Genomic DNA, 16,179 nt, shown 5'->3' on the forward strand with positions numbered 1-16,179 from the left:
AACCTCAAACCACAACTACCGAAGCCTGTGCGCCCTAGAGCCCGTGCTCCCTAACTAGAGAAGCCGCCACAATGAGAAGCCCGCGCGCCACAGCCAGAGAGCAGTCCCCGCTCACCACACTAGACAAACGCGCATGCGCAGCAACGAAGACCCAGCGCAGTTAGAAATAATATCAATTAATAAACGCATAAAATTTTAAAAAGTACACAGAATACTTTTTGAAAGATTAAAGGGAGGTTATGATAGGGATTGGGGCAGTAAAGGGCTGATGGGGAAGTGATATTTAGTCTGAGACCAAAAAGACAAGTCAGAGTTAACTCAGCGAAGGTCAGAGGTGGGGAAGGCCCTAGGTCCTGAAGGAGAAAGAGCCTTAAGTCTCCAGGCAAGGCCATCGAGGATCCAAGTAGCCTTTCCATAAAGCACTTTACACATTTCGGTGTAAAGTCCTGTCTCTCACATCTGAACCAAGCGGTTTATCCCCATCAGAATGTCCCGAGGGTGAGGTGCAGATCTACCCCCACCCCCAGCTGAGCCCGCAGCATCTACACTCAAGGGCATGTGGGGCTGGAATTCCTGACTCAGGGGCAGGACAAACAGGAGTTTCAAGTTGAGACATTAGATTTTGAAGTTGCTCTTTTTTCCACTGGAAGAGGGTAGAACGCTCTACGGTAGAGAAGGGAAAGCCAGACCCACACCTAGGGGCTGAGTGACTCACTCATGGACAGCCATTAGGATTGAACTCAAGACACTGGGTGGTTTTCTCTTTCCCCAAACAAAATGTGAAGAAGAGGAATGTTAACAGAACCCCAGGAGACATCCTTTCTGGGGGCTTTCATAGGAGAAATCATGCAGCTACCACCTATCTAACGAGCAGTTACCAGGCCAAGTACTTATACACTTCTGTTTAACCCTTGAAACAGCCCTGTTAGGTGGGTCTTTGACAAATGGCAAAAATGAGGCATGGGGGTAATTATGACCTTGCCAGAGGTCACACAGTAAGTGACAGAACTGGAGTTTGGATTCAAATCCCTCTCCCAACACCTGTGAGGATGGGAAAGGCCCCGATATCCAGGTCCCTCCCTATCTTCAAAGGGCAAGTAAAGATGTCCTGTCTTCCCAGGTCAGTCCTCACCGGGTCTGCCTCCTCTTCCCTCAGCTCTAACAGACTCAGGGGAGCCTAAGAAGGAGAAGGGAACAACAGAGGACGGGATGGTTGGATGGCATCACCGACTCAACGGACACAAGTTTGAGGAAACTCTGGAAGATGGACAAGGACAGGGAAGCATGGTATGTTGCAGTCCATGGGGCTGCCAAGAGTTGGACGCTACTGAGCAACTGAACAACAAGGAGCGCACCCATACTGATGTTCTTACTTCAAATGGTCCTTCAGATCTTTCTGAACCTTCCCTTTCTTTGGTATCCTTCCTGGATGCCCTGCCCCACGTCCCAACTTGGTGCTCAAAGATTTTTAGCAATGAAGAGAGGAAAGAAGGGAGGAGAGGCCTCTTGGGTCTGGGGGCGGGGGGGAGCTTAAGGATTATCTGGTCCAGTGGTTCTCAAAGGGAATCTGCTCACCTGGGAAAACACACATACCAAGGCCCTGCCCTGGGAAGACTGAATCACCTGGCGAGGAGGGGCAGGGTCTGGGTAAAACGTGGGTTAAAGAAGCTACCCAGGTGACTCTGAGCATGCCTCTGATTAAGAGCCTCTATTCTTATCCCTTTGTTTTCCTAAGTGAGGAAACCCAAGTCCCAGAGAGATGACGCTCATCCTGTAAGCCAGAGGAACTGAAACAGGAGCCAGGTCTCCAGGCTCCTGATTCCATGCCGGCTCCATATATCACATTGCCTCAACTCTGACAGCCCTGTGTCAGCAGGCCTCCACCGGGGAGCTCTCTGCAGACGTCACTCCTGCCCCACCTGGGCAGGTTTCAAGGATGGGGCGGGGGATGCGGGCAGCAGTGGGTACATTAATCACTGACTTGCGACACACACCTCATCTGCACAGAATGCACCTTGAACTCCAGACTGACCAAACACACGGGAGCCCTCTGTTTCTGCTGGGGCCTGGGCACTGCAGCAGAGCAGCAGGAGCCTCTGAGTTCAGGTCTAACCAGCTCTGGGACCCTGGCCCGCGGCTGGCACCTTTAAAAATGTCACATGGTCCATGGAGGCTCTGCTTTAAACATGGACACTTAAGCCACTCCGTGCTTTTATCGGTGGTGGTGATAACAACCATATCCAGGCAGGCACAATGCCAGACGGCAGGATAATACCTAGGGAAGGCTGTGTTCCCATGAGTGAGGAGTGCAGTGCTCCTCCATTCGCACCATGAGCACCAGGGGTGAGTGAACCAGGCTCAGTCCAAGAAAAACCATCAATCCATTTATAGTTGACTCAGTCTAAGAAAGAAACAGGCTTTAGATTGGAGTGAGAGGGGCTGTGGTGAGGAGGGCCATGGGGCAGACCCTGGAAGGTGATGGTGAACACGTGGAGCCTCCTGTAAGGTTGTGTGTAGGAAACCGAAAAGACCGAGTCCTCAGGCCCTGGGACCTGACATCAAGGTGGGTGATCCAGGGAAACAGCCCCGAAAAGGGGATCCTAAGCTGCTCCCCGAACCTTCGACTAGAGGCCCTGTGGCCTAGATCTTGACCTGTAAGACAGGCCTCTCCACCACACAGGGCTCCCCTGCCCTCCTCTCTTCCTGGGTGACTTAATTGCCAAGCCTGCCTCTCCTTCCTTTATACTTCCTTCCCCACGAAGGTCAATGAAAAAACTGTAAGTGGTGTGAACAAAGGGAGGAGGCTAGGCAGGCCATGGAATTGGTCACCTGTATTCTAAGAAATCCAATTCAATTCTAGGTCATGCTTTGGGTCTGTCCAGGGGTGTGGACACCACAGAGGAATACAGCCTGACCAGGCTCCAAACTCTGCAGGCCTGGAGACCCAGGAAGGTGACATCAAAGGAGCCTCAAAGGCTGCCCTCGATTTCCCCATGACAGCTTTCACAGCTGACCACTCCTTCCTCCCCGTGAGAATCTAAGCCTTTGCTGTGGCCTGTCATCCCACAGGAAAGAAGCTCCTGAGCTCAGACTGACTGATTTTAAACAACTACCTCCTTCTACTTGATGTCACCTTTCTGCTCCTCATGATACATGAATACATGTCTGTCAAATAAGCTGCCAGCCAGAGTTACACCACTGGCCACCCCTTGGGAAAGGGGAAACACAGAAAAGACAGAGACCCTCCTCTGGGTACAATGTACTCATCTAAGGATGGTTTTCTTCTACTTCCAGGGAGAAGCCCTCTCTGTTAACACAGGAACCCCTCACACACAGAGATACGCTGTTTCATTTGATTAGCTTCGTCCCCTGCATGGTCTCCTTCCCACCTTCCTCTGTAGCTACCCACCACACCCCCAGGATGAGAAGTAAGGGCTAAGAGTAAACAAGATGACGCATATAAGTACAACAGAACCAGAAAGCAAAGCCCAGCTGGGAGATGGCAAAAGGAGCTGAATACGGAAAAGAAACCCTCAACTTCTCTTTCCGTTCCTGAATCTTTTGTGATTCCATGTGGCCATTTCACTGAAAACCCCCCTCGGAGGCCTAATGCCTTGCACTGGAGCCAGGAGGATGGGGAGTGGCCCGGGTTGGCTGATGACACACGGACTTCTGAAACAGGTCACCTCACCTGACTCGACAAATAGTAAGTATCTGCCATGTCAGCCCTCTGCTTAGCTCTGCACACACACAAAGGGAGGAGACACAGATGGGTGGTTGCCAGAGGCTGGGGGTGGGGAGTTGGGTGTTTCATGGGGACAGGGTTTCAGCTGGGGAAGATGAAAACGTTCTGGAGGGGACAGCAGTGACGGTTGCACAACAAGAATGTACTTGATGTCACCAAATTGTGCACTTAAAAACGGCTAAGATGGTCAATTTTATGTTGTGTATATTTATTAATAACTACAGTTTTTTTTTTTTTAATTTTAAGGTGGGATGGATGAGCCAGTCTTTTTCTCCTCCCTCTGAAGAACAGGGCTTCTTCTGAATCATTAATGCTCTTTCCTCCAGAATAAATCTGAATTCTTGCACACCCTTTTCGCTCCCATCATCAGAGAATGCCGCCTGGCAGCCTGACATCCAGAAATCTCCACCAGTTCTGGGCACAGGCCCCTGGATCTTTGTATTCTCAGCATGTGCCCATCAACACCAACCCACCAGCAGTTCCAATGGCTCAGGCTAAGGTCACTTACTATGTTTTTACTTCCCTGATGGTCCAGTCGTTACCCATCTGCCTGCGAATGCAGGGCACACGTTCGATGCCTGGTCGAGGAACTAAGACCCCATATATGCGGAGCAACTAAGTCCCTGTGCCACAACTACAGTCCACGTAAGCAACGAAAGATCCCACACGACGCAACAGAGATCCTGACGCCACAACTCAGGCCCGCTGCAGCCAATTAAATATTAAAAAATTTTTAAGTCATTTACTAAATAAATAAGTAGAGTCATCCTCTCTTCTCAAAAAATGCTCCCATGTGATTAAAACCTGTCCACTGCCAAGACAGATATAAACGGTGACCTCTTAGAGGCCGTGACCACTGCTCTTACAGGCTGCCTCCAAACCATGAAACAGGCCATGTTTCAAAGTTTCCTAATACAATTCTTCACCACAGACGTTTTATGGACAGTGTTATATTGTCCCGAGTGAGCCCACAAAGCCTGTTTCCCACAGGCCACATGTCCATGATTAAAGCAAGTGCAAGACAACACTGCTTGAGGCACACAGTCCAGAATGTCAGCGGCAGGCGCCCTCCCCTCAACACGCCCCAGAGACGCCTGCCGCCTGGGCGCAGGCCTCCAGCAGCGCAGGGGCGCACGGGCTCAGGTTCTGGGTTGAGTCAGACCTGAGCCCGACTCTGCGACCTGCTGCTTAGTGGCTGTCCTCAGGCACGTTATTTAATTTCCAAGTTCTGTAAGCCTTGGTCTCTTCATCTTGAAACATGAGGAAAATATCCCACTTCAAAGGGTTACTGTGAGGAATAATGAGATTATACAAGGAGGGAATGCTCTGCATAGCAAGTATTCATTATTTTCCCTATTCCACTCCAGAACCCCTTTTGAAATGAATCCACATTAAAATATAAATGACTTGTATCAGAGCAATTTTTGTTCCAAACTGAAAAAGAGAGAAAAAGAGGGCTTCCTAGAGGTCTGAAGGGATACAGGGACTGGCCAACTTCTGAACCACATGTTGTCTGTCCTCCCCAACCCTGCTCTCTGGGATTGAAGGTAGTTTCCATGGTGAAGGACACTGTGAAAGTGAGAGGGACTTTCCCCAACTTCTCCAAACCTTAGCTAGACTAGACCAAGAGCCCATCAGTCTTGCCCCCTCGAGTCGGATACAGATAGCAAGAAGTGATGGTGGCCCTGCGACATTCACGCATCCCCACCAGCCACTCTGCTCCCAGCCACTCACTCACCCCCAGAGCTCTGTCCTTCTCCAAAGGAGACCCTAGCCAAGTGGTCTTCCCTCTAGTCACTCCCCTGCAGGCTGAGCAACGATACTCCCTCAGCACGCCTCTGGCTTCATGGGGCCAACCTCAGGATGCAAAGACTGGAGAGAAAAGACCACTGCACCAGCCTCTGCTCTCACACTGGGACCTCACACCTACCTCCTCCTCTCGCCTCCCTGCTGCTCAGATTTTAGGGCACCCCATGTCCAACTGTTCTGTTTCAATAGAAGTAGAGCCGAGTTACAAAACTGTGTCAATTTCTGGCTTACAGCAGCAGAGTGATTCAATTATATATATATATATATATATTTTTTTTTAAGACTATTTTCCATTACAGGTTATTACAAGACAAAGTCTGTCTGAATCTTTTCTTGAAGACTCTTTCCTAAGCTGCTCAGAACTGAAGACCAAGTATGACATGCTTTTCAGCCACTCTCTTACAAATGTGCCTTGAAAGAGAGAGTGGGTAGGCGGTGAAGAAAGAACATGAAAATCATCTTCCTTGCAGTCTGGCTCTGGAGCTGGCCCATTTTACCTCCAGAGGTGTGCTGGCAGACAGACCCGAGCTGCGAGAAGAGCTTCGTGCCATGCGCACGAGTAGTTTACAGCCTATATTCCTCTCTCCGCCCGGAAAGAAGGAAAGGAGGGAGCTTAGGATTGACTTCTGACTTCACGGGAGAAACTTGTCCAGTCCTTCCCCTGACCTTTTCCACATCCATAACAGGTTCACAAGAGGCCCTATCGGCAAGGTGGGTGGGAAAATAATTCTTCAGTGTGCTCTCCGGTCATCACCGGGTGCTTCACAGCCCTGATCCCCACATATTAATATTTAAAGTTGTTAGTGCTTCTGAGACAAATTGGCAATGAAACCTCCCTCCCCAACATTTTCAAACACCCCCAGGAGGGCAGTGTCCCCCTGGGTTGGGAAGCACTTAGTCAGGAACAATGCTATTTTGTGTCACATGGTGCCCAGCACATACGAGGCACTCCGGTGGGAAAGTGACAAGAATGTTTGTCCCCTGATCGCTTATCAAGGGAATAAGTACTGAACCCTGCTGTGTAGTCTGTATGCACTGTGAGGCTCAACACGAAGTGTGGATTATGGTTCCTATAGTTAAGGAAGTGAAAGGGAAAACAAGATGATGAAATATGATTTTAGTAGAGGTGAAACATATTCAAATGCTAAATTACAAGGTCCGTGAAAAGGTGACCAGTGAGGGCTGGCACAGTCAGGGGAGGTTTTGTGGAGAAAGTGGACACTGAGATGACTGGAAGGAGGTGGCAACTTCCTCACTCGGCCCTACTGATCCTCAGTGTGTCCCTGCAGAGACCACTGCTGAAAGAAAATTCCTCCAAGCCTGTGGTCTAGGAGCCAACTTGGCAAGTCCGGCCCTTCAGATCCTATCCTGGATGGTTTTGGTGGAAGAGGGTGGGATAAGATTCCCCTTTTCCCTCAGAAGACCCGCTGCCATGGGCCTGCTTTCAAGAGGCCCTTCTCCTCCAAAAGGCAGAGCAGATTCACCACCACAGGCACAGACGTAGTCACAGGCTCTGAGAGGGGCAGTTCCTGGCTGTGACTACAGAAGCTTCACCTGTCACCCTTGGCTGCAAAGACTCTCCCACTGTGAGGACACACACTTCCCTCCTCGGTCCAAGGTCTTCTCGGCTGCTCCCTTACCAACCTGCAGCATTCCCCTTGCTGCAGGCAGAGTCTCCATGACCTCCACCCATCCCTCTCTCCACACCACAGGCTGGGCCACCACACACTTCTGGCAGCCCGCCCCACCCTCCTGACATTTCAGCCGCTCCTGGAGTCTGGCTCCTCCAAGAAACCCAAGACTGTGGTTCTCTGTGCAAAATTGTTAACACTTCCTGACACACCCCACTCATCCTTGACTTGTACAGTGTAAATTGAGAGAGACCTGTCTATACATACAGTATCCACCTAGCCTTAGGCAGAATCCCACTGACCATGGAAGCTAACTCCAAGGCTGGGCCTGCTCATGCTTATTCCTGTGAGATTTACCTACCTTCCAACCCTACGCACTATTCGGGGCCAAAGACATCAAGTCACACACACACACACACACACACACACACAGGTGTAAGGAGATGAAAATGTTAATTAGCTTGACTGCAGTTATCATTTCACTATGCCTATGTCTATCAAAACATGTTGTGTACCTTACATACATAAATATGATACAAAACAGCAGTCCCCAACCTTTCTGGAATGAGGGACCGGTTTTGTGGCAGACAACCTTCCCAAGGACTGGTAAGTGGGGGTGGTTTCAGGATGATTCAAGTGCATTACATTTATTGTGCACTTTATTTCTACTATTATTACATCAGGTCCATATTAGATCATGAGGCAGGAGATCCCGGAGGTTGGGCACCCCGATATAAAACATCTAGTGGTACACCCGCTCCCTCATACACCCACTTAAGACAACAAGCACACGCAGTCACCCTCTGCAGAGCGACGTGTGAACTCACACACACCCAGTACTGAGACCTTCCCCCCACTAAATAAAAATAAGAGTCACATGCTCTTTCCACATACATACCCTTACCCTTTGAAAGAGACAAACTTTTTTTCTTCTCTCATAGGAAGATTCAGAAGAAATCCTTTTGGAAATGAAGCCTGGACTTTTCCCCCCATCCTCAAGCCCCTATCCCTTGGTTAACTGTTGACCTAAAGCCCCACCCTAAGAACGGCCCCATTCCAGGGTCTCCGAGTTCGGGTTCCACATTCTACCCACTGGCTCACCTCTAGCTCCACTTTCTGTGGCATTGTCAGCTTGATTTTCTGACAGGCGATTTCTCTCTTAACCAACCAAACAAATATTTCTGTCTTGTAAAAAGTAAAAACAATTCTTGTTATGTGCTCTCACGGCTTGCTAAAGTTTTCTGCTACAGTCCTTATCATGGCTTGCAATTTTCTGCATATGTGATTATACATAGAGAGATATACATATGATTGTTTTATGAATGTCTCTCCCTACTACTAGAACATAGGAAAACCGTGTCTATCTTGTGTGTCATTGTATCTTCTGTGCCTAGTTCTAGTTCTTTTCTCAAGGAGAACAGGAAATCCTACCTTTAGCAAGTACATCCTTGGCTGTCTGGTCACTGGGCAAAATCTCCAGGGGCTTCCTGGTCACCATAATTCCATCCCTTTATTTTCTCCTCCCTCTACCATCTCCTCCCCATATTAAGAACAAAAAACCTCAAGCACCTTTTCAATTACCCTCTTGGGGAGTGTTCCGTAGATGGAAGAATCCCAGACTGAAGTCAAGGACTGGCTGGTTAGGAGGAAAAGGCCAGGGAGAACAAGAGAGAGAAAAGAATGAACATGGGCTTCTCCCAAGTCATATTTTTGTATCTTCCTATATTCTCTGGGCATTTGAGAAATGCTTTGAGACTTGACTTATTAACTTGATCACTTTCTGTTCTATTTCTTCAGCCCTACTAAAGAAAAAACTGAGGGAGTTGTGGGTGTAAAGTGAGTGCTGGAGGAGGGGGAAAGACTGGATATCAGATTTCAAGAAGACTGACCACTACAGACAGAAAATGAGTATGAGTCACAGCAATCAAAGTTAACAAAAACTTACTGACCCTGAGGGTTCTAAGATAGAGGAAGACAGAAAGTTTAAAAATTGCGGGGGGTAGGGGATATGTGTGAGGGGGTTGGGGAGAGCCTCAGCCTGCAAAGGCACTGCTTAGGTGGAAGCTCCCAGAGCTCTGATTAAATGGCTTAGAATGGTATCATCACATTATTACATCCTTCCTGTAGTATCTAGAACCTGATTCTCAGTATAGTAGACCAACAATGCTTGCTGACTGATGCAGAAAAGGATGTTACAGGTAACTCTCTGGTACAACTTCAGAGACAGAAAGATCAGTCGGGCAGACTCTCAAACGGCTTCTGGAGATGCTCTGCAGTCCCAGAACTGTTTTATGTTCCTAGGTTGAGAGGTCACCACATTCCTTATTTATTAACCAAGGCCAAAGTACAAGCTCATAAAGGGCAGCTGTACACTTCCTGCTATATTGTCCCCAGATGACGGGCAAGGACACTCAACCTACCCAAGCTGTTGTCCCGTTTTAGGCACACAGTTCAGAGTGGAAAGGAATGGAGGCCAGATCTGAAATTAGAATTTTATTGTTAACTGAACTCCTGGGAGAAGCTGGAAGCTGGTGGTGGTAGGCAGGCCAGCTCTCTTGCTGACCCTCTTACTGTTCTCTTAACTGTGAAAACCTCACTTCTCCAAAGACCCTCCCCTCTGTGGATCACAAAGGGCAAGGGCTCTGTCCTACCCGGGGCACAAAAGGTGGCGATGTCTCCTTCCTAGCTTGGAAGATGGGTGAACATCTCCTTCTAGCAAAGTTCTCTGCTACCTTTTCACTTTTCACAAAGCAGCTTTTCACTTCACTCCAAGTGCCACTAGTTCCCCCAAGAGCCCCACCCTCACCTGCAGTTCCCTAGGGAAAAAGTCCCCACTCAAAGCCCCTGCTTCTGCTGCAGATCAGCCTGTCCAGCCCTGGCCTGAGGCATCTATCATCAACATTTGGACAGCCAGCACATCAGAGTGCAGTGGTTGCTCATCGGCCTAGAAACACACGCCCAGAACTGCCAGCCCTCCAAGTGGTGCTAGTTCCACAGCCTGGAGTAGAGAAAAGGAAAGGGAAGAGACTCCTCCAGAGAAGAGACACAACACCACAAGACTGTTAGAGCAAGAACGTCTCCGTCAGCACGACTGCCCGGCAACAAGTCCCTCCTGCCTGTGCGCCGTGGTGTTATTTCCATACACACTGAGCGCAGCCCCCCCGGTTCCAAGGACACTGCAGTCTAAAACTTCCAGCTGGCCGGACAGTAAAGAGAAGCTGCTGGGTCTGTGAAGCGGGTCAACCACGAGGAGCAAGACAAAAGGAAAGAGGTCAGCCCAGGGCCTGCTCCCTCCTTGTCCCATCCACTTCCACTGATATTTCTGCTCTGTGAGAAGCCAGGAGTTACCAGTCAGAAGATTCTTCTGGAATATAACCAAACTTGGACACAGAAAAGGTCTGAAATAAGAGGCCCATTTTTTTTCTCTTGGAAGATCCTAACTTCAAGTCTCAGATGGAGGCTTCCAGAGCTCTGTTTACCACCAGACGAGGTCTCATTCCAAAAAACTCAGAAAAGATATATTCTTAATTGTGTGTATACAAAAGGCAAGAGAAAGCCTAACCAGCATGATGTTTATTGAATGCTTTCTTTAAGCAGAGCTTAGAGCTAAGAGTTTTCACTTGTTAGGACACGCATTTATTCAACAGTTGAGACCCCCCCACGTGCAAAACACGGTTATAGGCCCTGGGGATGCAAAACTGAACAGAAGAGTCAAAATCCTAGCTTTCACTGAACTTATATTTTAGTCAGGGTTGACAAGTACATGTCAGTTAGTGATAAAGACTACAAAATAAAACAAAGCAGACTGAGGGATGCTATATAAAAATTTATACAAAAATGAAGCAGGGGCGGGAGTGCTATTTTAGATACACTTGTGCCAGAAGCCTTCTCTGATTGTCATCTGATAACAATTAACAATAAGGGCAATCATATGGTCATGATGTGCCAGGAACTGGACTAAGTACTTAATATGCAGTATTTCACCCAGTCCTCAGTAACTCTGAGTTCAGTACCATCACCACTATACAGATGAGCAAACGGAGAATGAGAAAGTGAGGCTCTTGGCAGAATCTGCGGCCAACCCGGGAAGAAGGGGGAGAAAGGCCATGGTTACTCATAAGTGAGAAAGCGGGGACCTAAACTTAGGCACACAACCCCACACTACTGGGCCAGAAGACAGGGCCTTAAAGAGGTCAAGCGTGCCCGTGGTCACAAAGTGGCAGGTCTACCCGCCTCCCCACCCATGGCTAAGAGATAGTGCCATTCAATCTTCCCTAATACCAGCCTATGACTCTCATCACCACCTGAAAGCTAAGCCTTATCTTGAAACAAGAGAATAAAAACAACTTGGACTCTGTGAGGCTGGCTAATAAACGCTGAATATGCTCCTCTCCAATCCCCCTCCCCAGTTTAGAGAAACACTTTTCTGCTAATTCTCCAGGTTGCCATTTCTTGACAGACAAGAACAGAATAAGAGATGACTGAGCCCAGCTGTTACACAGGGGCTCTCTGAGGTGGGGCAGAGGGGACAGGTCCTTCCCTGAGAAAAGTCCAACAGGCCTTCTGCAGTCCTATTTCAAAAGAAGTGCTTCCCCCCACCTCAAGCCCTGGAGTACTGGGGTGGTAGTAGGGGAAGAGGGATGCTTTCTTAAAATGCCTGAGGCAGGAAAGACCATACGCACTGGGAGCAGGTCAAGGGCCTCTCTGGAGGGAAGGAGAGGAGAACAGGGCAGGAGATGATTGAGGAAAGAGGCTAACACTGCTTCAAAAGTAGAGAAGTTAAGAAGGGAAATACCACATCCAAGGTCATAGGGTGTCTGCAGAACTGCTGGAAATCCCAGGCCGACGATCCAGGCCAAACTAGCAGAAGAGGCTAAAGGAAAAGAGAAGCCCAAGCAGAGCCCCACAAGGTTTAAGCCAAAGATCATGGTTTGGACCCACCTGTTTTTATTATATTTAAGTCACCTCAGCAACAGGAACCTGCAGCGAGAGTTAATCAACAACCAAGGTGGGAAGGGAAGGTGGGGACTCACGCTATAGATAGTACACTAAGGGGAGCCTGGATTTCCATCTTATACCCCAGCTGGCCTGACTTGAGAATCTTGGTTTAAACTGATTAACACTCTCCTTCCCAAAGCCTTCAGACCCTCTTCCCCTAACCGCACATACACAGAGAGAGAGAAACTCAATGTTCCATCTCCCTCCTCAGCAACCATCACCTTATCTGAAGCAAGTTAGGTCTCCTAGCCCAACGTTGCACCAAACAAATTATGACCTGAATGGCAAGAAAAACTGTGTCACCTAGAGAAACCCAATTAACGACATGACTCTGCTCTCTTCAATTCCCCTCTCCCCTCCAGTCATATCCGGGGCACCTGTGTGGCTGACCGCCTTTTCCTGCTACTGGCCACATTCCCTGACCAACTCAAAAGCCAGAAGACATTTCAATAGGGGCCTCCGGAGCACCCGACCCAGAGATGGGAAACCCTGCTCTCCCCAAACACCCTGGCCTGTTGAGAGAGCCTGAAGGACACAGGACAAAAACACCCCCTGGGGGATAGGCTGGAGTCTTCACCTTGAAATCACTCAGTGGCCCCTTAAGCCAGGGCTCCCTGCTGAAGAAAAACAGGTAAATGCTGCTGAAAGCTCCCAAATGAGGACGTGCAAAGGCCCCAGGAGAGACAACGAATAGGTATTTCCAAGAAATTCCTGCTGCAGTTGTTCCCCTCTGATCCCTTTTCTAATGAGCCCCTCCCTGGAGAGATCTCCATCGCCTCCCCCGCCTTCCAGCAAAGCCATGAATACCCAAGCTTTTCCAAACCCGAAGGACCACATGCTGCATGTGTTTGTGTGTGTACAGACCTGTAAACATCCTCTTCCCAGCCCAGGCCAGAGTTTCTGAAGACCAGAAACGCGTCCCCTCCTCCCCCGGTGCACTTGACTTTCCTCCCAGCCCCACTGCTCTGCTGCAGAGTTGGTAATGTAATATGCGGGGGACCCTGAGACCGGAAATGCCTGGTGCCGGACTGCTGCACCTGAAACGCGAACGAAGGCACCGGGGCGGGCGGCAGCCGAGCAGCGGGGTGAGGGCGGCGGTAGGAGGTGTGCGGCCCGAGAGGGGAGGCTGAAGTGTCGGCCGGCGAAGAGATGCAATTCAGGGCTGGGCGAGGAGGAGAGAGGGTGATGAGGGGGAGGCTGGCGAGGCAGTGGCAAAGTCAAAATTCGAGGAGCCGGGAAACAGGAGGCGGGGGAAGAAGACAGAGGAGCAACGGGAGGAAAAGAGGCCCCAAAGGGGATCAAGGGCCAGGAAGGGGCACCACGGTAAAGATACTGCAGGTTCAGGGGAACTGGAGGGTGACCCGCAAACACCTGGAAGGAAGGGGTCCGGAAGCTGAGTAAAGGTAGAGGAGGAGAGAGGAATGGGGGCGGGGCACCCCAGGGCGGGGACCGAGCTGGCTCCCAGAATCTGCAGCGCGTGGAGAGCGAAGGGGAGCGGAGGGCGGGGGCCAGAGAGAGGGGCGGGGGTCGCCGCGGGGGACCCGACGCCCGGGAAGCGCGCGAGGCGTGCGGCCACCCGCTCTCCAGCGGCGGGGACGGGAACCGGGCGAGGCTGGGGCGGGGGAGCGGGGGTGGGGGGGGCGGCGCGCTCACCCGCAGGGCGGACAGGTCGATGTCGTCCAGGCTGCGGGCGGGGGCTGGGTCGCCCATGGCCTCCACCGGGAACGGGGCCGCTCACGCTCCGGCTCGGTTATTCCACTGCCGCCGTCGCCGCTTCTCCCCCATCGGGGGATCCTGGGGGCGGGCTCCACCGCGCCTCCCCCGTGGAACGGGGAGGGGGAGGGCCGGCGGGAGGACCGACCCACCGACTGACAGGAGCTCTCGCCCCAGAGCCTGCAACCCGAGCCTCCCGCCTCTCCTGCGCAGGCGCGGAGTGGCCGCGCACCGGGAGGGTGGAAGAGGGAACGTGACGCGGGCGCGCCGGGTTCCCCCTCCCCCTCGGCGCCGACACCTGCGCGCAGGCGCAGGAGAGAGAGCGCAAGGCGCGCGCGAGGACTGAGGGACCGCGCGAGCCTGGCGTGAAAGAAGTGGGCGGCGGCCGAGGCGGCCGCGGAGCGCGCCCACCAGCTGGCGCGCGTGCGCACACGCGTTTCCTTCCCTTCCCCTGTTTTTTGCCCTTTCTCTCCCCCATTTCCTTCTGAGCTCTCCTTTGACGCCTTTCCTTCCTTTTCCCTCCTCTTTCGTGTGCCCAGCTGCCAATCAAACCACCCACCTCTCTATTTGCGGGGGAAGGGGGGTGGGACCCAACCCCCTCTATTACTAGGGGGGTTGTTATGGTAACTCCCCACGCGAGGGCTGGGTGGCCTCTAGATAGGATGGGCTGTCCACCCACCTAATTGCCATAGCAACAGTGGAGCCGCTGAGGGAGGGGCCTCTTCGTGAGAACTTGGCTGGAGAAACCGTCTGGGGGCTGGGGAGTGGAGGAGGGACTGGCTGCCTCGTGACTGCCCCTTACCCCTTCCCCGACTGCAGTGGGAAGTGCTAAGATCTGAGGATAGGAAATCCTACTGCAGGCCTTTGTCTCTGCACCTCTTGTTTGACACAACAGAACTGCTTCCACAATTATTCACTGACTGATCACTGGAGCTGTGCGTGGATGGAGGGGTGGCAGGGAGAGGTGGAGGGGAGCAGTAAGAATCTATGTCGATCCCCTTCAAATCTTGCTTGGGTCACCTTAGGTCTACGCATGTTGGCATAGAACCCCCAGCCATTAGCCTGACTGGAGGCTGGGTAATGCTATATAAAGAACAAGGAGTCATGTTCTGCCACTGACATGCTGTGTGACCTTGAGCAAGTTGCTTTGCTTCTCTGGGCCTTTCTTTCTTTGCAAATTTAAAAGAGAAGGCTGATCTTTGAGATCACTTGTAACAGTGATAATATTTCTGCAAGACCCCACCTCTAGCCTTAATGTAAACATTACTTTGTTTTTGTTGTCGTTGTTTAATCTCTCAGTCATGTCCAACTCTTTGCGAACCGGAGGACTGTAGCCTGCCAAGCTCCTCTAACAATGGGGTTTCCCAAGCAAGAATACTAGAGTAGGTTGCCATTTTCTTCTCCAGGGGGTTTTTCTGTCCCAGAGGTCAAACCCGTGTCTCTTGCATTGCCGGCAGATTCTTTACTGCTGAGCCACCTGGGAAGCATATAAGCATCACTTAGGAGAGCTTAGGGCTTCCCTGGTGGCTTAGACGGTGAAGACTCTTTCTGCAATGCGGGAGACCTGAGTTTGGCCCCTGGGCCTGGAATCTCCCCTGGAGAAGGGAATGGCTTCAGTGTTCTTGCCTGGAGAATTCCATGTACAGAGGAGCCTGGCGGGCTCCAAGTTCATGGGGTCACAATGACTGAGCTACTATAATTGAGCGACTAACACTTTCACTTTTCACTGCTGCTGCTGCTAAGTCACTTCAATCATGTCCGACTCTGTGCGACCGCATAGACGGCAGCCCACCAGGCTCCCCCGTCCCTGAGATTCTCCAGGCAAGAACAGTGGAGTGGGTTGCCATTTCCTTCTCCAATGCATGAAAGTGAAAAGTCAAAGTGAAGTCACTCAGTTGTGTCCGACCCTCAGCGACCCCATGGACTGCAGCCTTCCAGGCTCCTCCATCCATGGGATTTTCCAGGCAAGAGTACTGGAGCAGGGTGCCATTGCCTTCTGCGAGAGTTTAAATGAGAAGTCCTTGGAAAGGGACAGACACTCTCCTTTTGGACCCTTCTTTTCACATTCAGATGCACATCCAGTCTTGCTCCCCTACTCTCCCCCTCTTCTGTTTACCTTGCATTTGTCCTTGTCCAAGCCACAGTCATCACTCACCTTCAATACTCTTATTAGCCTCCTACTTGATCTTCTTGCCTGACCTCTTTAAGGTCAATTCTCTATGCTCATAATGCCTGGTTTTTCTAAAACTCACTCAAATCTGATGTCACTCTTCTGTTAAGATC

At 50.8% G+C, this 16,179-nt stretch overlaps 1 protein-coding gene across 28 annotated transcripts in view; it reads right to left on the reverse strand.

Annotated features, from left to right (window-relative positions):
• The window catches only part of MINK1 (misshapen like kinase 1), a 47,060-nt gene extending 32,938 nt beyond the window's left edge, over nt 1-14,122 (reverse strand). For 27 of the 28 annotated variants that reach the window (XM_024980166.2, XM_024980165.2, XM_024980164.2 and 24 more), the window contains exon 1: nt 13,837-14,122. In XM_024980166.2, the coding sequence (XP_024835934.1) occupies nt 13,837-13,893 (57 nt within the window). In that variant the 5' untranslated portion in view covers nt 13,894-14,122. 28 annotated transcript variants of the gene reach the window in all.
• Between the last annotated feature and the right edge of the window lie 2,057 nt (nt 14,123-16,179).

Source organism: Bos taurus, chromosome 19, assembly GCF_002263795.3.
Source record: "Bos taurus isolate L1 Dominette 01449 registration number 42190680 breed Hereford chromosome 19, ARS-UCD2.0, whole genome shotgun sequence".
NCBI classification, from domain to species: Eukaryota; Metazoa; Chordata; class Mammalia; order Artiodactyla; family Bovidae; genus Bos; species Bos taurus.